At 38.7% G+C, this 23,344-nt stretch overlaps 1 protein-coding gene and 2 long non-coding RNA genes across 3 annotated transcripts; all 3 read left to right on the top strand.

Annotated features, from left to right (window-relative positions):
- The first annotated feature begins 1,930 nt into the window (after window positions 1-1,930).
- On the top strand, window positions 1,931-4,111 carry LOC106947497 (alpha-1-antitrypsin homolog). The gene is made up of 5 exons (XM_015032525.1): window positions 1,931-2,040; window positions 2,246-2,848; window positions 3,148-3,418; window positions 3,547-3,694; window positions 3,773-4,111. Exons 2-5 carry the CDS (start codon window positions 2,254-2,256, stop codon window positions 3,962-3,964), a joined length of 1,206 nt encoding a protein of 401 aa, XP_014888011.1. The 5' UTR covers window positions 1,931-2,040; window positions 2,246-2,253; the 3' UTR covers window positions 3,965-4,111.
- Window positions 4,112-15,415: 11,304 nt separating this feature from the next.
- Window positions 15,416-17,441, top strand: LOC106947494 (uncharacterized). The gene is made up of 2 exons (XR_001425001.1): window positions 15,416-16,210; window positions 16,479-17,441. It is a non-coding gene; the product is annotated as an uncharacterized LOC106947494 (long non-coding RNA).
- A 3,994-nt stretch (window positions 17,442-21,435) lies between these two features.
- Window positions 21,436-21,981, top strand: LOC106947496 (uncharacterized). The gene is made up of 2 exons (XR_001425002.1): window positions 21,436-21,620; window positions 21,697-21,981. It is a non-coding gene; the product is annotated as an uncharacterized LOC106947496 (long non-coding RNA).
- The last annotated feature ends 1,363 nt before the right edge of the window (window positions 21,982-23,344 follow it).

Genomic DNA, 23,344 nt, shown 5'->3' with positions numbered 1-23,344 from the left:
TCTGAATTATTTCAAGCAGTACACCATCAACATCATCAGCTCGTCAACTTCTTTCCCAATCCCATCAACACAGTTCTACTTTATGGTCCAGTGATCCCAGATTCCTAGCAGTGTTTGGCTGTAGGAGGCAGATGAAGGTTGATCTTTTCTTTTTTATGTTAATTGCCATGATATGAGTTTGTTTTTGCTGCCTTGCGGCTCCTGATAAATGGGATTAAACTGGGCCTCAGTGTTAACATGAGGCCAGTCCTCCCAGGACCCTAATCATCAGCTGACTGATGTCTGCCTGAACTCCCTCATCCTTTTGTCCCTTCTGGGACCCAGTTCTGGGTTGCTTTTCTTTGGTTTCTGCAATAAACGACACCAAACTAAAATTATTCTGCCACACACTTTTTTATATACTGAAACTAATTGCTGCCCACTTCCATTAATTCTTGTTAAAATAAGTCAGGGCACTTGCCCAGGGTGGCATTGATAATGAGTGGACACAAGAACAAGATAATAAACAAAAACGTTCAATTAGCTGCCTACACACTAAGCAGGTTTCTGATTGCTTTTATTCATATTTATGACCTCTTCTTCGTGCTATGTCAAGTGGAGCATTATGTAGCGTTAACTGTAATGCTATGTACGGTAAATAATATGTCTGCGTGTCGCACTGCCTCATAGGATATGTTAAAACATTTTTTAATATTGGGCGTTATCCATACAAGAATTTCTGATGGACACGTTCCGTAATATTTTGTGTTTTTGTTATTTTGAATTAGTAAAAAAATACAACAACAACAATAATAAAAAACAATTTCTTTTGGCTAAAATGATCAACCCTAAAAATTATTTAGTCATGTGGTATGACAAGTTATAATGTGCTTCATTTAAATATTCAGTACTTCAGTGCGACATGAATTTAAATTTAGTGCTTATTTTCGCTCTCCGCTCATCAATAAGGACGTTTTCCTTTTCCAGAAAGCTAGCATTTTTGCTGTCTGAAACTAAATGTTGTTAAACCAGTATATTTAGGATAATTTTTGTGAGACAAGAAAAGTATTATAGTACTGCATACTGGTCCCCATCCAGAAAACCTTTTTTTTTTTAAACTTTGAAATATTCACATGGATATTAAGACAATTTAGTTCAATCAAGAAACACAAATGAAAATTGTAGTTATCCACGCAGCCAAGCCAAATATTTATGCGGAATAAAGTTTTATGGCACAATGAGACAAAAACAATGTATGTTTGAAGAAGTCGGCATAAGCATTGCCAACTCATGAAAATAACCAAATGTCAGGCCCGGTGGTGGCAACATCATGCTGTGGGACTATTTTGAAGTGAGAGGAATGATAAAGATGAAGAACTGCCAACACAGTTTTCAGCTTCACTATTAGTGGTCCAACAGGGCAGTGGTCCTAAAGTCGTATTAAGATATATATAAGATGCAGGATATATATATATATATATATATATATATTTTCTAGAAGTTTCTGCAAAAAAAGGGTGTGGTCAAGGTTCAACTTGCTGCAGCCAACTTCACCAGATATTAAAGTAAGAGTCAGAAATGTTCACTTTCACCCTATTGTGTCAAAGAAAATTGACAAAAAATGACATTTGGACTCTGTTCTTACAAACACAATCGCAGTTGGAAGTTGCTTATTCTTCCAGCTTAAAACATAATGTCACCTTCCTAAAGAATAATGGCAAATAGGTAATAAGATCACTCTTGGCAAAATATGACTTAGGCCTTTGGTAAGGTGACGACAAGTTGTTAAAACCTTAAAATGAAGAAAAAAAAGTATTGAGGCCCCTAAAAATGTCTATATATTTCAGTGTAGACATATTGTGAGAGCAGTCTCTTATCTTTTATGTGCTGAGTGGTGTCTCTTGCATCAGTGGAGATGGATCGGTCAGATATCAAAGGACAGAGACCAAAGGAGGCTGATTCCTGGTTAATTTTTGACCAAACTGTCAGCTGTTTCTCTGAGCTCCTCTATAAAAACTGGAAATCTCTCACAAGCCTTCTGCTGCAGAGAGGACAGTAAAGGTAAGCAAGTCACTTTATTGAGATCAGCAGTACAACCAGCTTAATCTTAAAAGCAAATTTCAATAAAAGAAATAGCTTTGGATGCTTGTTTTAGCTGTAAGAAGGTAGAGTCAATTACCCTGCTGATTGTATTAATGTTGCTTCTCAGAAACAACTGCTTTTCCCTTCTGTGTTTAACATAGCTGACTTGTTTTCTCCTTGCTAGGTTCTGAGATGCATGGTATCTTTGCTAGTTGCACTCTGGCAGCCCTGCTGCTGGCTGTGGCCCGAGCCGACCACCACCTCCACCATGAGGGCATGAGATGCCATGTTATTTCCTCTCCCAACGCCGACTTTGCCTTTGCCCTCTACAGAAACATAAATGGTAGAACCGCTCCAGGAAAAAACATCTTCATGTCGCCCCTGGGCCTCTCCACCGCTCTGTCCATGCTGTCCACAGGGGCCCGCGGCAAGACCCATGCCCAGCTATTCTCCAGCCTGGGCTACGCCGACTTAGACCAGGCACGGGTCAATGAGGCCTACACCCACCTTTTCCAAATGCTTGGCCAAAGCCAGCAGGAGCAGAAGCTGCACCTTGGCAACTCTGTTGCAGTGCGCATTGACCTCAATCCTCTGCAGGCGTACCTGACGGACATTCAGAATAACTACGGTGGCGAGGTCTTCAAAGTTGACTTCTCCAACCCCGCTGAAGCTGTGGGTGAGATCAACAGACATGTGGCCTCAAAAACCCAAGACAAGATCAAGGATATTGTGAAGGACTTGGACCCTTCAATGGCTTTGGTGCTGATCAACTATGTCTACTTCAGAGGTAAGCATAAAGAATAATCCTCATTCGATTGACATATTTTAAGAGTCGGACCATGCCAGTTACGACACTAGAGAAAATCCATCCATCCATTATCTACACCTGTTAACCATTGAAGGGTCACAGGGGGGCTGGTGAGTATCTCCAGCAGTCATTGGGCAAAAGGCAAGGTGCACATACAGGTACCAACCATACACACAAACAGTCATACCTGACAGCAACCTAAAGCAACCAAATACACAAGCTCACAATCATTGGAAAATGTTTGTATTGCTCTCATTTTCCTTTGTTGCGCCATACAGGACAGTGGGAGAGGCCCTTCGACAAAAACCTAACAGAGAAGGCGGACTTCCATGTGAATGAAAACACCAAAGTTGAGGTGGACATGATGAAGAAGATGGGACGTTTTGATTACTATCAGGACCATGACAACCACACCACCATCATCTCACTGCCCTACAAGGGCAACACATCCATGTTGATTGTTCTGCCTGATGAAAACAAGATGGAGGTGGTTGAGGGCTTCATCAACAAGGACTACTTGAGGCACTGGCACGACAGTCTCTACAAGAAGTAAGAGGAAGATCAGTTCCGCTTGTTTTTCTTAGAAACGTGAACCACGGTGTCGAGGAACATCACGGCACAGTGGATGATGTATCAATAGGTAAGTGTTGCATAATTCAAGATCTTTTGTTCTACAGCAACCTGAACCTCTACATGCCAAAATTCTCCATCTCCGTTGAAACCTCGATGGATGAGACTCTAAAGGAAATGGGAATAACGGAGGCCTACAGTGACATGGCTGATTTCTCTGCCATATCCGAAGAAATCAAGCTTAAAGTCTCAAAGGTAGATTGTCCTCTGCATATGACCACCAGTTTTTAAATCGCAACAAAGCGTTGACGATTCCCTTTCCCCTCCCTGCAGGTCTCTCACCAGGCTGTGCTGAGTGTGGATGAAACAGGCACAGAAGCAGCCGCCGCCACCACCATCGAAATCATGCCAATGAGCCTCCCCATCGACGTGAGGCTCAACCGACCCTTCCTGGTCTTCATCATCGAGCACTCGACGAGGAGTATCATCTTCGCAGGCAAGATCAGCAACCCAACGGCTGCGTAAAGACTCTCGTGGCATGTAGAGCCGCCACACGCTCAACAAGTTTCAGTGGCTTCGGGACGCCGATTATGAATTCGCGATATTAAGTGAATTGAATAAATGACAAGTGAAGGGGTGTGAATAAGGTAATAGACCTATCTACAAGGAACAGGAATGTGCTTCCATTAATCCGTCTGTCATCATAAAACATTTGGTATCATTTGTCATCTTCCCAGGTTGATAAATGTCTTTCACCCGTCATGATATATCATTCTCTCATTGACTGTTTCAAGAGGTGAATTAATGACTAAAACATCTGTCAATGCAGCATCGGCAGCATCCACTAACACATTAAAGTGACGTGTTATCGCTCTACTGCTGTTTCAACAGGGCTCAATGTGAACTGAAATAAAAACTAGTTACAAAAACAACTGGAATTTTAAGGGTTTTTTCTGCTTTATTGCTTTCCATCATTGTTTACAATGAAAGTTCTGGGAATTGGGAGGGAACTGGATTTTTCCTAGGGAACAAAATGAATCACGGACAAAGTTTCACTGTGGCCAATGTCCCATCTTATTTGTGAGAGATCTGAATGTGGACAAAGATTTATTGACTTCCTCTTTATCCACCACTCCGTCAACCAGAGTGCAGATGCTGTCCAATAAATGAACGTGGCTAACAACAACAACAACAAAAAAAATCAAATATGTTTACACTGATTGTTCATGTGGTGTTGCTTTGTAATGATTTTTCCTCTGCATGGTCAAGCTTGTGTGCACACAAACTGCCTGCTAATTGCAGATTATTATTTATTAAAACCATTAGACAGGCACACCACATTCCTCACTTATTGGCATATGTGGAAAAGATGTGAAAACACCATAAAATGAATTAACATTAACAATAGTCAAGTCTAAAATTAAAAAAAAAATATATATATATATAATAAATTAAACTACTGCACTGGAAAAAATATTATTTTTAAGGCTTTTCGCACAATATTAATGGAGATATAAATAGATGTGGTTGGATACTGTACAATTGATGCAAAAAGTGTAAAGCTTTGGTTTCTGTGATGTAAAACGAAACAGACACTATGACTATGACAAGTCACATCAAAGCTTTTCTCACCTATGAAGTGATAATTTTGTATCTTTAATTCTGAAAAACAAATCTGTAAAAAGAAAAATGAAGCTGCAAAAAGCCAGTCAGGTAAGTGTGAACAACGTCAAACACCTTGTTGAACCATCTTCTTTTCAAAGATTTTTTCATTATTTATCTGATTCAGAGCAATAAGACAGGAAGTGGACAGAGAGAGACGGAGGGAAGACATCCGGAAAGTTAAGTTCTTAATGTCGGCTCATTGCCCAAGTTGCCCACACCTTCACTATGCAACGCATCGCCTCAAATGTTGAAGCCTTTTTGATTTAACTTCTTTGATTGGATTTTCTTAACATCCAATATCTTGACTATTGATTATTTGATCACTCATCCCTAAAGGTTCTCCAAATTTATAAGATTTTGAGGAAATATCTTATCCTGAGAGCTCTTCGGGATACCAAACAGGTTTCTGTTAGGTTTCCGGTTCCCAAAGGTGATTTTGAACCAGAGTCGCTTGTTTACTCCAGAAGTACGTTTCTGATCGGCAAATCTTGTTCCAGTGGTTTTCAGCACGAACCATAACGCCATCTGTGGCCTTTTGAGATGAAAATTGTTCCTTTTGATGGATGAAGAACTAGAAAAATACACAATAAACACTTTGACAACTACTCGGTTTTTGTTACACTTTGTACAACATGTCACAATGAACATAACCTAAACTTTAATGACATCCACCAAGACATTTCAAAAATATTTGAATTAATTTCTTCAGTTTCCTCAGAAAAATGGGTTTGGCTCATTCCCAAGAAGTTCAGTATTTTTCCATCTTAAATCTTTCCACTACACAAAGAAATCACCAATCCCTTCACTTTACCCGTTGAGTATGAGATTTTGAGTGGTGTCAGCAAAGACAGTATGCGTAACCTGATGGCCATCGGCCTCACATGACTCTTCGCCCTTTGACCTGTCAATAGAAGGGCTACTGCTGGCCCTTTACACAACTGCAACACTTTGGAACCCGTGTTAGGATGCACACACACTGTTCTGCAAAAAAACCTAAAAATAATAATAATAAATAAATAAAAAATCAGTAAGACATGTCTGACTCTGGGTGAAATTGCTTTTTTTATTTTAATTTTTTTTTTTTTTACGTTGTTTTGTGTGCGTGTGTGTGTGTTTTAGATTTTAAAGGCAAAATTTGGAATTCAGTAAGAATCAAATAATGGTTTCATCCATAAGAATGTTTTTCAGATTTTGATTCAATTGAGTTTGGATTCTCTAATTAAACCTGCCAAAGCAAAAAGCCAAACTGCTGGGTCCTATTTTCTACCTCACGCTATTGTGGAGACGGCAAAAGATGGAAAATGATGGATTTTTAAAAAAATGTATTTCATATTTAAACCCACCTTGATCATTGAACTGTTGTGAGATGGAACTGATTCAGTGTGCATCGTGCAAACAGAGCAGCTCTTTCTGAGTGGCTGCTTGTCTTTATTGCTTTTTCATTTGGAAATCAAAACTTACATCATTCAGATAAATTAAAATATCTGAAATTGATTATTTTTCCATTCAGACCTTTGAAACTGGGACTTGATCACAACAGTTTTGGCAAACTTGAGAGTATGCATTTGAAGAAGGGTGCAGATCTAATTTTGAACAATCAGAAAGAAAATGAATAGTTAACTGCTCCTCAAATTAAACCAAGTTAAAAAAAAAAAAACTTTCGATCTAAAACGATGTAAACCTAAAACGTGCAAATAAAACTGAACATCGTGTGAAGAAGGATGAGAGCCGATTCAGTTGTGCGATTTGATTGACAACTGATATATCAAATCAGAAGCTAGGATTGGTCAGTTTGGTTGTGCGGTGCGGTGCGGATATTGTGGCTGTGTCAGCATGCTTCATAAAAAAGTGAGTATATGTGAGCATTTTATGTAAAACTTTGTTTATGGTTCATGTAGTTTTGTGTAACGGTGTTAGGGGCGTAATGTTTGCGGGTAAGTTGTGTATATGCTAACTGCTTATATGTTGGTGTAGTCGAGTCATGTTAAAAGGTAATTTGCACAACTACTAGCTATTTTCGTTCGTTCCGCTGTTGCTTTGTTCAGTCATTACTTATTCGTGATATTTCTTATTTTTTTCTTATTTTTTTAATCCATGTTCTTCTGTAGAGAACCACACAGATATCAAACAACTTTCATAAATAAGACTGCGTTATCTCTACTGTTCATTCTAAATATTAAAGCCACATAACTAGCTCTCCCCTAAGCACATCATCATGTCAAGTTATTTCTAACCTTATTATTCTTGCATACATACAACTGAAATCTACATTGTCCATTACAAATGTGCAAAAAATGTTTTGTCAGTATTCCATTAATGTCTGTAAAAAACAATTTTGCAGTTCAGGCATTTCTATTACTTAAGAAACGCAATAAAGTTTGTTCAAGCAATAAGTCATAAAATAAGTAATTAAAAACATGCTGCACCATCACCCTCCATCTACTTCCTGTTGTCTTCTTCGTGGTTTGCATCAGTGGAAACATCCTGTTGTTCACCACGTGACTCGTGTGATGGAAATAAAGTGTTTCCGTAACAGTTTTATGAAATAAATTAAACTTTGATCCTGCCAAAAAAACACCTCATCTAGTGCAAAAGCTTTTAATTGCAAAAGGAGGGTTTTTTTCCTGAAGTTGCCGTGCCGCTTCCATTTAACAAATCTATTTTCGTATTGTCAAATAGAAACTCTGCTAATGTTTCCGTTGCAGTTTTGCGAAATATGGTTGAAATGCCACCTCATTCTAGGACAATTTTTTATTTTATTGAAAAACATATTTTCCAAATTGACATGTTTCCATTATGTGTCTGTATTTTCGTAATTCCAATTTGAGCAATTTCATGATCAATGGAAACACAGCCCCTGTTGCTTTGTGTTAGATGCTCATTGTTTGCCAATATTCCATTGTGTTCACTTTGATTGTCTGTAAAATAACTTCTTGGATACAAAGTGACGGTCCAAATTCAGTTCCCGAACCGTCTGTCGAACTCCTCAAACTCAACATTCATTGTTCCGAATAAATTAGTTTTTTCCGAGCCCTGCGACTCTCCTCCTGGTGTTCCTGAGCGTCTCTCTCAGATCTCTCTGCTTTGGTAGTTATCTACGCATGTGGCAGATCAAATACGTGGAAAGCATGCAAATGAAGACAAGGTGTGACACATGGTGAAGTGGGCATCTATAATGCATTTCCTGTTGTGTTTGGGACGCGCACGCGTGTGCCTTTAGCGCCAGTTATTTCCCTCCGCTGCTCTTGTGGGACGTGACGGTGGGTGAGACCGACTGACAGACGGGGCCACGGAAAAAGATAAGAAAACCATAAACTCGTGAGGTAGCCACGTTTTTTGTCACTATTCGTTCAGACAGTTGGAGCACCCACCACTGTGATCTGAAGAACCAAGAAAAACATTCTGTTTGATCCCACACCATATGATATCATCACACATACTGTATGTCGTTCTCCACGTGTTAATTATCTATGTTTTTTTTCTTTTTTTATTTGTAATGAAATGCAATCGTGCTTTTCATTACAAAGGAGATTGAAGAATTCAGATTCAAGGTTTCTCACATCATCTGAACCTTATTATGTCGTCAAAATTAGCACCAACGCAGCAGTCGGGAGCTTGAAGCTCTTGAATATCACTGCATCTTAAATTTGTCATTGGTTTGTTTGAAGACAGTTGAAAGGGAGGCAACAACAGACCTATGAAACATTTACGTTTCTGGAGTGACGGGACGAGCCAGGTTCCTCCCATCAGTCATTGTGGTGATCGGCTCATGTGTCACAGTCAGAACAGATGCTGACAGCCGTGATCTAAGGACTGAGACCCAACTTCATCAATTCTGTTTGTTCAAACCAGCAGTTGAAGTTCCAGATAAAAGTCGAAACTTTAGGAATGCAGCTCTCTCTTCCTCCAAAAGGCTCCACTTAGAGCCTTGTATGTTATATCACTTTGTTTTATTTTTGTGTTTTTCTGATAAACTCCATCTTGGCAGCTGGATTTATATGTGATAAACCGGAGCCATAAGCGGCTCTTTTGACCTTTCACAACGGCTCTTAGTCACGTGGATAAAAATAATAAAGATTTTATTTAACATTTTTACAGTGCACTTATAAATCATTTAAGATATGTAGCAACCAACCAACACCCTACCACTCTGTCTTTTTTAGGGTTAATATTGAATCTGACACTTTCCAGGGGAATGTAGTTTGATATGAAGATTTTCCACAAATGTTTTGAAGGAGGCTTATCGCCCACCCATTTGGTCATAGCAGCCTACCAGCCTGAAATACGCAAAAAAAAAAAAGAAAGTAGTGTCTTTTCATGATTTTACTGATTAAAAAACCAGCAAATATTTTAAAATATAGATGTAAGAACAAATGCAAGTTTTGTCACAGAGTAATTGCATTGAATTTTAGATTCAACAGAAAGTGACATGCTGTGTATACTGTATATATATATATATATATATATATATATATATATATATATATATATATATATATATATATATATATATATATATATATATATATATATATATAAAACATGACTTAACACCTTCAAATTGGGCTTCTGTCTCTTTAAGAAGCTCCTGCTCTTTCCGATACTCCACCTTCAGAAAGTCGTCACAACAACATTCCTCGATCAAGTGTTTACAAACATTTGTCAGAACACTGGACTGAGAGGAGCTCCTATAATGAGCTCAGCAGATTATCAGTTCCACCAGGTGTTTGCTAATTGCTGCTGGCTAGTCTGAAGGAGCTGAGTGGGGACGTTATGGGGATTCTGCGAGGCAGAAGCGTTTCCCGGAGCTGTGTCTCAAAGGCGGCGCTTGGTTCTTCTACCGTTTTACAAACCTGAATGGTTGCCACGGAGATTAAAGGATTTCTCAAACATGCATGAAAGAATGAAAGCAACACTCCAAGTATGTTTCTGATGAGGGGAATAATGGTATAACATGATGTAAAACTAAAAATATATATATTTTACATAATACTTGTCCTTTAATATTTTCCTCAAAATATTCACAACATCCTTCTTTTGCATCTCTTTAAGAATGTCAGCACATCTCCTAGTAGATGTTGATAAAGATTGTAAGTTGTCCTTTTTAAACCGATCATGTTACATTACTGGCTCTAAACAACTTTTATTTAGCTGGACTGAAGGGAAAAAAATGACAGTTTGAATGGTAAAAGTCGCAGACCTCTGGACAAAGCAGTGCTTTAGTGTGAAATAAAACATTTTCTCCACTTAAAACTTAAAAGAAAAGTCAGTAGCCTTTCCCCTGACACTTCTAAATTAAGTCCAGTTGCCCTTTATAGGTCGCATAGTTGGTCAACAAATGGCTGCTATGCCATAGTTGCTCTCCTAAACATCAGAGCAGACCTGCATTTCCGTCCCTTTGTGCGTCTGAGTCTCTGTATTTATTCAGTCGTGACTGAGCGGACTCTCATAATCTACATCTGCATGTGTTTAATCAAGAGCGGCTCTATAAAACAAAGTGATGCTGATGGAGTGTTTCTTTCAACACTGGTTTACATTCAGACTGAGCTTTATGCGCAGCCACACAGAAACACAGAGATAGTCACGGCGACGGCAGGTTAGCAGGAGCTGATGCGGAACAATACACCTGATTGTTACATGTTACGCAATGATTACATGAGTTCATACTATTGTTATGAGAATATGGGACATTTAGATATAGCCGTCATCAGGCGTAACATGTTATTTTAAATAAAGCCCCTTGTGAATGTAGTCATACTCCTTAAGGTCACATTTAGTAACATCATAACCAGGCCCTTCAAGGGGTTTTAATGGGATTTTGTGTGATTGATAAACTTGATAAACTTAAACTGGTAGATTCTGAAACATCCAGAATCTACCAAGAAATGAGCATGATTCTGGAAAGCTGCAAAGATTCACAGCTCAGGTGGGGAAATCTGTGAAGTAGCAGATCAGAGTTCACAGGAAAATAACTTATTTTCTTCTTATTTACTGGACAATATTCTAAAAGAGAGTTGAGACGGAGTCTACCTTCCAACAGGACAACAACCCTAATCCTAGACATGCACCTAGAGCTACAGCGGATTGTGTTAACCCTAACTCTAGTCATAGTCCAGACTTAAATTCATTTGAGACTGTTGTTAAAAACCTAGTGCTAACTCTGCTAGCAGAAGCTAGTGTCAGATGAAAACAAGGTCTGAAACCCATTAAATAAAACCATGACAGCAAATCTTAGATACTCAAAGTTTCTGAATCCATCGTATAATTCTGAACAGATAATAATAGCTAAGTGGAAAAGTTTGGTTAACTATCAATTATTCAAGGCTAAAGATGAGCTTCACTGGGATCGCTACTGAGGATTTTCCATGTCAGGCTTGAAAATGCTAACCTGAGCCTGTTGTCTAACAGTTTGACATGGAGGATTCAACGATTTTCTCTAAGCTGTTTCATGGAGCAGAGCTTTGGCTGAATTTACTGATACATCAATAAACTCTCCCGCTAAATTTCCTCCACTCAACCCCCGCCGACTAAATAGCTGCTCTTTACACTTCTGCCAACCCCACAAACCGTTCTGCTTAGATTCAGTCATTATGCGATCTCACAGTAGATGAAACGGTGAACGGTGACGATTTAATCAGCTGTTAGCAGGAATGATCAGGCGGCTGAATAATGGAGGAACTGCGTTCTGCTTGTTTGGACAACGATTCTTAGAAAAAAGGCAGCCGTTTCCAGAGCGGGATGGCACTGTCACGTATTTCTATTTATACCTAAGAAGATCCATTACTCCTCATACTTTTAATAATAGATTCATTCTAAAACTTTGCTGACATTTGGAGTTTTTTGTTCTTTGTCTGTTACTTGGTATTTCACAATCGTCTTCAGGGGACAAAGAGCGCTTAAATGAGATTTGCTGGAGCAACACAGTGTGAATGAGTTATAGGCAAGGAGACACCTAGCAGCATTTTGAACACCTAAGAGCTAAGGTGTTGCAATGGCTGAGAATAAACAGCTCTTAATTTCTCCTCTCAGACCTTTCTGGTTAGCTTTCAATTCCTTACTGTGTCTCTAAGCAGAGACAGAGTCCGGGGCGGTGAAAATTTTTCCAGATTTCTTTGTATTTTGCTTTTTTCTCACAATCTTTTTTATATGTTTCGGATTATCATCAAGTAATTTAATTGATTAAAAGAAGAAGGCTATCCAAACAAACCTGCTTCCATGAGAAAAAGTAATTGCCCTAATTGTTTTCTTTAAAATTATACTTTTTTATAAATTGTTTATTTTGAAAAAAAAAATGCACATAACTTTTTGTTTTCATTTCCTTCTGCTTAATGTGTTATTAAAGTATTTCATAGACAAATTATCTCTTAGGTTTTAACAAAAATAATTCAAAAAGAAAAAGCACAAAAAATGTAATAGAAGTTTGATGATATAACAAATGATTAAAAAGTATCAGTATCGGTATCGGTATTGCCAATTTGGCCCTTTTATGTACTGATACCAAAATATGTAGTATCGCACACCTCTTCTCAAAAAGCAACAAATGATGTTCTCCTCAAAAAACATTGAAACATTTTTGAAAATGAGTAAAAACCTGAAATGTGTTTTTAAATAAAAAGGTAAAAAAAAAAAAAAAAGCTCGTTGAAACATCAAATTATAATTCTTTTCTGTTCTTTTATTTTGTTGTTAAGCTCCAAACTGCATGTTATTTCTTCCTTTTCCATATGTTTGGGATTTTCAATTTAAAAAAGTTTTTTTTGTCTTGAAAGTTTACATTTTTCTATATTCCAGTACTTCAATTTAGACATTTTTTGTTGCTTAATTTATCTATATAACAGAGAATTTTTAGAGTGGAGGTTTTTGAATTTTGGAGCTTTACAGCACTAGACAGTTTTTATTAATTAAGAATAAGGGCAACAGCGTCTCTTTGGTTTGTAAATAATCCTTAAACAATAAAAGCAATAAAATAAAGTAAAATTTCCCCTATCCTTGCCCTCCCAATAATAATAATTAAATCACTCTTTAGAAATTGCATTTGGCACTTCATATCTGACTGACAAAAAAAAAAAGGAAAAAAAAGACATTTGTTTGCTATGACATTTTTAGGTTTGGCAAAGAATCAAAAATGGAGGAAATCTGCAAATACCTTTTCACAAGACGGCTTATTTAAATGGGAAAAAAATGACATGGCATTTTGGTTTCCATAGAAACGGGCAAAATAGCACACAACATTATAACTTAACATCTGCTGTGTGACTTCAGGTCGTTAGGAATTATCATGAAATGAACATCCACCGAATAAATGTGGAGATTTCAAAGCCATTGCTGATAATCTTCTTAAATGACTTTCTAAATTAACTGAAGCATCAAGAGACGACATTGTTTCCTGTGAAACCTTTTTTTTTTCTTTTTTTTTTTTTGGTGAGTTTGTTTGTTTCTTTTCATGCTACATGATGAAATGCTGCAGAGGGCAGTATGCCGGTGCATTCTTCTCTGAAGAAAAACAACAGAGCAGGAGGTTGAATAGAGGGTGAGCCGTTCTAATCGATAATTACGTGTCATTTTCAGACCAGAGATGAAAGCAAAGAGGATCAGCCTGTGGAGAGCCAGAGGAGAGATATTTGTGCTTTTGGCATCCATAAAGAAGAAAGCAGCAAGCGCAAAAGTGTATGTATGTACGTATTCCCATGAACTCTTCCTCCATTTTGTCATGCTGCAACCAAAACTGTCGTTGTGCTATATTGTGATAGACCAAAACAGAATAGTGCATTTTTGTTATGATTAAGGAGAATACTAGATAGTTTTTCTAATTATTTTACAAATATTACCTGAAAAGTGTGGATTTGAACCCTGTATGTTTATACTTTTCAGAACCACCATAAACTGGGCTCACAACTGCAAGTTACCCAGGTTATTTACACTGACCTGAACCAGCGTTCATACCAGATTTTCCATGTTAAAACCGCAAACATGAATATATTTTATTGGAATTGAATGTAAAAGACCACCACAAACACAAAGCAGTCTACAGTTGTGAAGTGGAAAGAAAATTATAGTTTCCTTTTAACAATGGCTTTCTTCTTGCCACTCTTCCATAGAGACCATGTTTACGCAGAGCACAAATACAGTGCAGTCACCAGGCTGAAGGCAGAAAAAGGGTCTGAATACTTTCTTTTTACACACAACAAATGTTAGAAATGTTTTGAATCATTTCTAACAAGAAATCGTTTTCTTTCCACTTAACAAGTGAATACCACTCTGTTGGTCTTTCACGTTAAATTCAATGAAATACATTCATGTTTGTGGTGGTAAAGTGACAACATATGGGGTGTGAATACTTTTGCAAGCCACTGTTTCTGCAAGTTTTCCACATCTAGATACAAAAATGTTTGCCAACTTGGTTAGATTTGGAGGTAGAGGGTCTGCGAAGATCAACTTACAAATTTGCTCATTGGATTTACATCTGGACTTTGAGTGAGCCATTTTAACACGTGGCTATTCTTACTGCTCTGAGTGTGTTATTTTTTCAGGAAATATTTTTAGTCTTAAAGTAACGATTAATTGATTGCTAAATAAGTTGACAATTCTTTCAGTAATCAGTTCATCACCTTTGATCTGATTAATCGTTTGAGCCCTAATATTGTGTGTGTAATTTTACAAAGAAGTGTATACTGTACTGTGTATCCTGGGAAACAGGAAGTCCAATGTAACATAGCAAATGTGACGTTCCTATATCTTCAGATCAATAACGCCCAGTAATGATGACCCTAAGTGCTTTCTGAAAATAGATGTTTTTTGCTGTGCAATTTGTCCCTCACTCAATAGGTGTACTCAAAGTAAAAGTTAGATTTCTTTTTCCATAACTGTTTCAGAGCGAGATACATCAAAGTAAGAATTTATTTTGAGGCTTTTTACCCATTTTGACCAGGAGTAAATGTTTTCTGCTCATACTGAAGCAGTTAAAGCCGGGCCTCTCTTCTGCCTGCACACACAAACCAACAGGGGGCACTGTTGTGTCACGGGAGCATCAGGCAGACGTCTCACCATCCTCGCCATTTTTCACTTAATGCTGCTCTCATCTGAGTTCGTAATTCAGACCAAAATTAAAGCGAAGCCGCTCCTCCGTTCGTTCAGCGCTCTACTTTACACATCAAAGTCAAACGAGCTGAATGCTCAGGAAGGTCATGGCAAGGCCCGCTCTGCTATCATCCGTCCTCATCTGTGTATGCTATCTGTGCGCCACTCTCTGCCAGGGAAAACACATTCAACGAGGGAAGTGAGGGGGAGAAGCGACTCTCCACTCCCCAGAAAAAAAATAGGGTTCAATTTTTTTTCCCCCATGGGCAGCGCGAACGATAGGAGTGAAGGGAAAACAGTGGGGCGATGTCACGTTTCACAAAGAGTAACAGTTTCTTATCACAGGAGAGATGAAATCCTGCTTTAAAGGTCTTAATATCAATAAGAAGTAGTGCAGGAACAAAGAGCAAGATGCTAGCAGACATAATAGTCATTAGCCAGAAGGACACTGCTGACCCACACAACTCGTGGGAGGCGACGCCGAAACCCGCTCGGCGAAACCGACGAAGCGGCATCCACTTAACACAAAACGAACGTGTATCACCTTATTAACCAACTATCAAAGCAAGCCAGCGAGAGTCAGGCTAACAGAGGGAGGCTGCATCAAACACTCACACATAAAAGCAAACTGATCATGTTTATTGTCTTGTCTGCACCTATATTGTGTTGTCAAGTGGGAACGCGCAAACCCCATCGCCTTTAACGTCGGAGGCCTCGCCAAAAAAAAAAAAGAGCCGACTGCGTTTCAGAGTAGTTGTGATGTCTTATTACAGTTAGTCGCAGTGACAGTCTAAAGCAAATCAATCACTAAACTGAAACACGGCGCTTATTCACGCGGAGAAGCGGCAGCGGCGGGTGCCTTGTCGAAGCGTTTCAAACGTGCGGCACGACGCCATGACCCTAAAAATCTTAAATCAGCCGTCGCTGCTGACAAATGGGATTAGACGTCACGAGTCGGGAGCAGAAAGAGCCGCCGCGCTTGAGGATTGACTGACTGACTGAACGTCTCGCTTTGTAATGTATCAATTCAGGTCAGTGGGAAGAGAACAACAGCTGCATTTCATTATTATTCCCCCGTCACAACGCATCAGTCCTGCAGAGTCTTCAAACAAGTGTTTACTGTAATTTTTATGCTTTTTTTACACCATCAGCTCAGAGGTGTGCAGCACTCTGTGGCTCATCCATCACATTTAATGCATGATGAAATTGCTGCTGGCTTGACACAGACATGTGCACGCACACACACATGCACACACACATCAACAGCCTATATTTATATCTGTATTCCTCCTCCTACAGCCTGTCTGATTGAGGCAATCAGTAACAACACGCGGAATCATCTCGAGAAGCTCTGCAGGTGTCGACAAACAAACTTTTCCTCCCTGGAGGGTTTGTCATGTGCGTCTTTAAGCGAGCCATGCAGGACTGGAAATGCTGCAGTCGGGTAAAGCTCTGCCAAGAAGGAAGCCTTCCGAGGCCGGATCCGTCTCCGGTTGACGCCGTGATTACTTTATTACTTGGACGACTTGTCTTCCGCTATTGACCCGCTGTTTAATGGCATTTTTTATCATCAGTTAAGCTGCACTTTATTGCTCTTATTGTCAAGGCTTCCAATTAGTTGTCAGACGTCTTATCATTCAAGCTAAAACATTAGCTGTCAGCCTGGAGAATTACCCCCCCTGAATTCAGGAGTCAATTTTGGGAGCCGTTAGCTTCTTCATTAGCCTTCAAAAAACGAACTGTGATAGCTGCGTTGATGAAACGTTTACTTGTCAATATATATTAAGTCTTTCACAAATCATAGTAATGTACAGTTTTATGTAGTGACAGGTTGCTACAGTAATAAAATGCTGGGAAATAGATGGGGTTTGTTTTCTTAGCATTGCTAGTAGCGGTTAGCCTAATAGGGTACAGGTTAGCAGGTGATTCTAACTCTACATGTCAGCAACTTTGAGAATGTAAATGTAGTTAAATAGACAGACTTTATTATAAACTCTTACTTCAAATCACATAAAAATAATCGATAATAAAAAAAGAAGAGGACATAAAAATGGATATAGTAATTATTTGTAGAGAAAAACACATGAGTTTGCCACATACCATTGTTTTTATTCATATATTCTGAACAATACCCTTGTGTGTGATATATGTAATTTAAAGTTTTCTTTAGGATTACTCAAAATAATGCTCAAGTTTAACCTGTAAAAGCTAATTTAGTCAATTTACCCCCCACAAGACCACTTTTTTAATAAAGTCATATTCTTATTTCTGGCTACATTCTTACTGTTTCCATTGAAAGGAAATATCCTGAAATAAAGACAGAGGGTTTTGTTTTACTCCAGCATCATTTATGCTTGCCTAAGTAAAAAAAAGGCCTCATTTTCCACACTCTGCCCCATATCTAGCTTGTTAGCATTGTATCCTGCAAAAATAATTAGCTGCCAAACTGTCCTGATAGCTGTTAGCGGATTCTGTTTCCAGTCCGAAATCTGAATCTTAAAGCTCAAAGTTTGGGGGTGGGGATAAAGTGTCATAGCACTCCATGATTACAAAATCATGACTTGGCAAGGCGGAAGTTCCTCACCAGGCCCTAACTCCAGTAGGTGGAAGAATCAGTGTTTTCCCCCCTTACTTTTAACAGTTTGTATCTTGTTAAACTTTCAAAGGCTATAGCTCATGGTGTGTTTTATGGCGTGGTAGTGGTGCTCCATGAACAGTAGCTGTAGGTTGTTGATGCAGCAGTCTGAGGTTTGATTCCTGATGTTGGGAGCTGTGCTGAACATCCTGGTTCCACTGGTATACAAAATCTTTAAAAAAAAGGATTAATTCAGACATTTTTGGCGGGATACTTTGACATGTTTCATTGCTAAGAGGAGTTAGCAAATTTAGGTTTTTCCAACAACTTTAGTTTGGGTTGAGACGTTTCCAGACTTCTGAACTAACCAGAACCCAACATTTCTACTTTGCAAACCATGTAACCAGCTGGCTATTATTTCTTCTGCCCATTAATAAGTAAATACATATTTAGCAACATATGCTTCCTCTAACCCAAACCCCGCTTTCCAAACAGATTTTGACAGATTTTTCTAACACCAAATGTAAAACAAACTGATTAGAACAAATCAGAATGTATTCAGACCTCAATCTTACCAAAGAAAAAATATTTCTTATTGATGTGTTGTTATAATAATAAGTCGAAACTCATACATATTAATGTGCCGTATCTAAAATGGCTAACACATCCAGTTTGCTTGGATATGATCCATGATTGCCTCCCATCTATTTCTTATCATCATTATATTATTAAGGCCAAACTGGATAATTAATAACACTGTAAGTGTCCACATAGTGTTAGATTATGGGTGAATTACCAGCTGCAAAGCTGCCCTGCATTATGCAGAACAACCAACGCGCCATATGGATTTGAATATTGATAGAAAGATGCTCTAAGTGTGACGTTGCGGTTAATTAGCCCTTAGTTTGTATTAGACACGAAAATACCAAACACTGCTTAAAGCTGAAGAAAACAGATGTCAGTTGCTGCTTGTCTACATGCTAGAGTATAACTATTGCAATTTAATCCAGTTTATATCCCACCCATTCAAGATCTTTAAGGCACTTTACACAAAAATCTACATTTGTAAATAGCAATTTATAGTAAATTAAATCCAGTCATACAAAGAGATTCAAAGTCAACTACATAACTTCCATAATGTTCGTTGCTAAACAATGCAGTCAGGTTCAGTTCATTATTTAAATTAGTAAAAAGATTTTGGTCTAAGGAAACCCAGCCGATTGCATCACAACACTGACTTTATAGGAATCCTCCCCCCTGAGCTAACAGGGTAACATCACATCAATATGATATTGTTTAGTCACATAAACCCATTTTACCAATTGAGACTTACAGATTCAGAAGGGAAAGCCAATGATTAATTACTGCAAATAGCTACCATTTAATTCAGGGAGCCATATTAAGCCACAGGTTAAAGCAGGTTAAGGTTGGGGTTGAAGAGAAACCCACTTCAAGAGGCTTTATCACTGGATAGTAATACAGTGGTAGTGTCTTACTGTTTCTGATTCAGTCTGTAGCATTCTTTCATTGTTGATTTTTCAGTCCAAGTCTGAAGAATCAACTACATTTGGACTTCTGGGTACAATCGCAGTGCCCAGTTTGCTCATCTGGGTATTTAATGCAATTAGGATTTATACCTAATTGCATAAAACCTTCAGATTGAAATTTGTTGAGATCTTTGGCTGACAAAAGTAATATTAGGAGGAGTTGAGGTATGGCTTTTAAACCAAGTGTCAACCATCAAGCATGGCGATGGCAACATCACGCTGGAATACTGGAATAACAATTACAGTTATTCCATAAATAGAGTTTTCATACGGGTCAATTTGAGAAGTCCAATGTTAGTTTTATTTTCTTGCTCAAAACCAGTTTGGATGGATTTTGGGAATTGAATTCCTGTCGAAAAGTCCAGTTTTGTCTAATTTCCAATCTCTTAGCTGTTGATTTGAAATGAAGTTGAAATTATTTATGATTTCAACAACCACCTCCATTTATTCCATAAATAGAATAACAGAGAAGAACCACCAAAATATAAAGAATAAGCAAATGTGAAACTGAACCACCTGGATCTTTGATCGGAACCAGAGCATCCAATTGTGTATTAGAAACTGGGTGCAGAAAGCACTGAGCTAAAACATAGCAAACTTTTACTGAGCCAGCAGAAAACGATGCCTTATGTTATAGGGACTTTGCGAAAAAGCCAAAAAAGGAAAACCTAATGTTTGCCTCCCTCTTGAGCCTCGGTGAATACTGCTGCCTCCTTCCTTTGCCGAGTCTTGCTCATAAATTCAAATTCAGGCTTCGTTGCATCCTTTCAGAAACCCTGCAAGGTGAGCTTAGGCCTCATTTATATTTCTATTTCTTCAACATTTAGACACTCCAGTGGCTGTGAGATTGCGTCTGCCGTTTATATAATCATGAAAGACTTGCATCCGGTCTCTCTTCACTCTGAACTGCAGGTTCTCTTGCTTTCTGCGGCATATATGTAAGCAGGCGCGGCTCCGACCCCGCGGTCCATTCAAGCGCAGTGAACATATAATAGCTCAGAAGTGCCTTGATACAACAGAGAACATTCAAACACGACTGCGTTTTCAACAGCACACGGCCCGAGGGCAAATCATCACGTATTCCCCTTTACCTCTGTTTCCACGAGAACCCGCTCTTATTCTTTTCTCGTATTAAACCTGAGAACACAACAGGAACAGGTTTGGTTTGATAAGAGGCGCAGCCTTGTGTTCGCTTTCTCCTGAGAGGCGGTGACATGATGAATAGACAAAAACGATCGTGTTCCTGGGGCTTAGAGTGGACTATAATCAAGATGAATGTTTGCTTTTGATTGCCCACCGCTGTCGAAAAACTCCGAGACAGAGCAGGGTTTTTGACAGCAGTGGAAATGCTGGGAGAGATGGAACGGCAAAGAGGAGGGTGGGTGGGGGGACGAGAATCAATTGATCATCTATTATGTCCACTGCTTAATGAAAATGCTGCAGTTGGATAAAGCTCTTCCAAAGGGAAGCTTTCAGAGGCCTTTTCTGTCTTTGGCTTGATGTCATGATCAGTTTAATACCCAGGCTTCCTGTCTTCCAATATTGATCCACTGCTTAATGGCATTTGTTTAACAAGCATCAGCTAAACTACACTTTATTGCTCGTGTTTTCATGGTTTCACGTTTGCTTATTCTTTATACTAAATTATTTGCAAGTATAAAGTGTTTGTTTACACTTTTGATGTTATGTACCTTAGTAAAACTTTCACAAATCGTTTCACTGTACAATCTCTGATAGTGAACATATTGTTACAGTTTCTGAATGTATAAAAGTATTGAGAAATATAGAATTGTTTTCATTGATAATAGCATTTAGCTTAGCTTATCAAGCTAGCTGGTTTATTGAGCTAAGTTATTGTGCTAGCTAGTTAATAGAACCAGTTACTTAAAGAGCTAGTTATCGAACTAGCTAGCTAATAGAGATTGTTAGCTTATTGAGCTAGCTGTTATCGAGAGTACCATGTGTGAATACACTTGTTGAACATTGAAGCAGATGGATTAAAGAACAGCAGACCTCACTAGACCTCCTGTTAGCTAAGAAAAGGAAACTGATATAATTCACAGTCGCCAAAATTGAACAAGTTTGAAAAATGCTTTCAGTTGTCATGACTTTCAGATAGAGTCCATATCTGCTGTAACATGAAAACGTTCACCGGCCCTGATTTAAACAGTTCTGTAATGATCGGAGTGTTCTGAGCCACACGCAGAATCAACCACAGAGCCATGGTAAAAGTTAAAAGGTTTATTTACAACAGCAGTAAGGAATGTACACTCGGGAAGAGCGTCAAGACAAGAGACGTATCTGGAGAGAACATAATGGGTCAGGAAAGGGAGCGGTGTTGATGACGTTTCCAAATCTGAGTTGTTTTTCTCATTTTGATCATTTTGGTGAGCAGATAGGCGAAGAGCATGAGGATGGTTGGATCTTGGAGAAGTTGGAAAATTTAATGCAGGTTTTTGGATGATTCACGTGACGTTTGGGGTTAAGAGAATGAATCTAGGAGTGAACCATTGGGGCTGAGATCTGGTGAGGACATCCAGAAGGACAAAGAAATCAAGGAACTCTTAACCTGTGAAGAACAGAGGAAAGTGGTGAGTAACCAGGAAACACTGGAGGAATCAAACAAACTTCAGTAAAAGAACGGATTGTGGCTTGACTCTACCATTGTCATTTAACCATTGAGCACTGATTGATTGTCTGACTGCTCCTTCGGAACCTTAGCAAGTCTCATTTGTTTGTGCTCAAGTGCAGCAGGCGCCACATACTCCATCAGATGTCCTCTGTAGAAAAGACCTCACACTTACACACCACACTTCCAGAAATCCAGATTGCTAACAGGTTCTGGCTAGTGGCAATGTTGTCAGTATAATGGGTATATTTCTATTGCCACTATTTAGTGGGGTCTTTAGTTTAGCTGATACTTTAGTGGCATCAGCTAAACATCATTTAAACACCATAGTTTACCCAAGTATTGCGACTGACGATGCCTGTCTCTTTATGACCAGATTGTACCCATTTTCTGATTCCTGCTTCCAGCAGGATGACGCACAGTGCCATTAAACTCAGATTATATGAATTGGCCTTTTGAATATGGACCTTCAATGGGCTTCACAGTCACCAGACCTCAGCCCACCAGAGCACAATTCACATCACTGATCACTGATCTACAGCTGGCAAAATCTACAGCAACTGCATGATGCAACCGTGTGCGTATGGTGTAAAGTCTCTAAGGAGTATTTCCTAAAACCTATTCAAGATTGATCTAAACTGGTTTTATAAAAGTGTACCTAGTAAAATAGCTGTTGCGTATCTTCTTTGCTGCTTTACTCAAGGTCCAAATAAAACCTAGTTGATTCAAAGGCTTACTTCTCTGCTTCAACTAGTTGTTGACGAGTTATTAGCTTGAACTTCAGGAGGACATTTAAAGGTCAGGAGTCCCATTTCTCTGAAATAGTACCTTGCTGCACATGATCAGGTAGGTGGAACACCAGTGTTTGTTTGCTGGCTCTTACAGTCCCGATTGTCCCAGCCAGAGCATCTGTGTCAGTTTTGTGGATGACTTGTCCGTCATAATGGCTGCAACATGCTCCCTGGTACAAGTCCAAAGTCACTGATCCAAATAGAATAGAGCCATTTCTACTGATAGCAAAATTCATTTTCAATAAATGTTTATAATAAAACGCTGAGCAATTTCCTGGGTGAGTGGACCAACATTTCTAAGCACTCTGTTTAGTTTAACTAAGACCAACTTTTAAAAAGTCATCAGTTACATTTACTTTGATGGCATTATTAGGTTATTCCAACAATTGTGGCAAATAACTTTTTTAATTTGAAATGCTTCAACAATACAAGATGAAGTTAGAACATTTTAATCAACTTCATAAGGGTGCGTATAATGGGCTCAGCAGATGATGTTCTATCAGGTGTTTGCTAATTGCTGCTGATTAGTCTGAAGGAGCTGAGTGGGGGGGGGGGGGGGGGGTTTTTGGGACGCGAAGAAAGGGAAATTACAACTTGTGTGTCATAGGGGGGGAAAAGCAAAC

Source organism: Poecilia latipinna, unplaced genomic scaffold (genome assembly GCF_001443285.1).
Source record: "Poecilia latipinna isolate Pla-1442-1.1 unplaced genomic scaffold, P_latipinna-1.0 Scaffold244, whole genome shotgun sequence".
Lineage (NCBI taxonomy): Eukaryota > Metazoa > Chordata > Actinopteri > Cyprinodontiformes > Poeciliidae > Poecilia > Poecilia latipinna.
The sequence above is the reverse complement of the archived record's forward strand: the minus strand, read 5'-3'. Positions and strand labels throughout refer to the sequence as shown.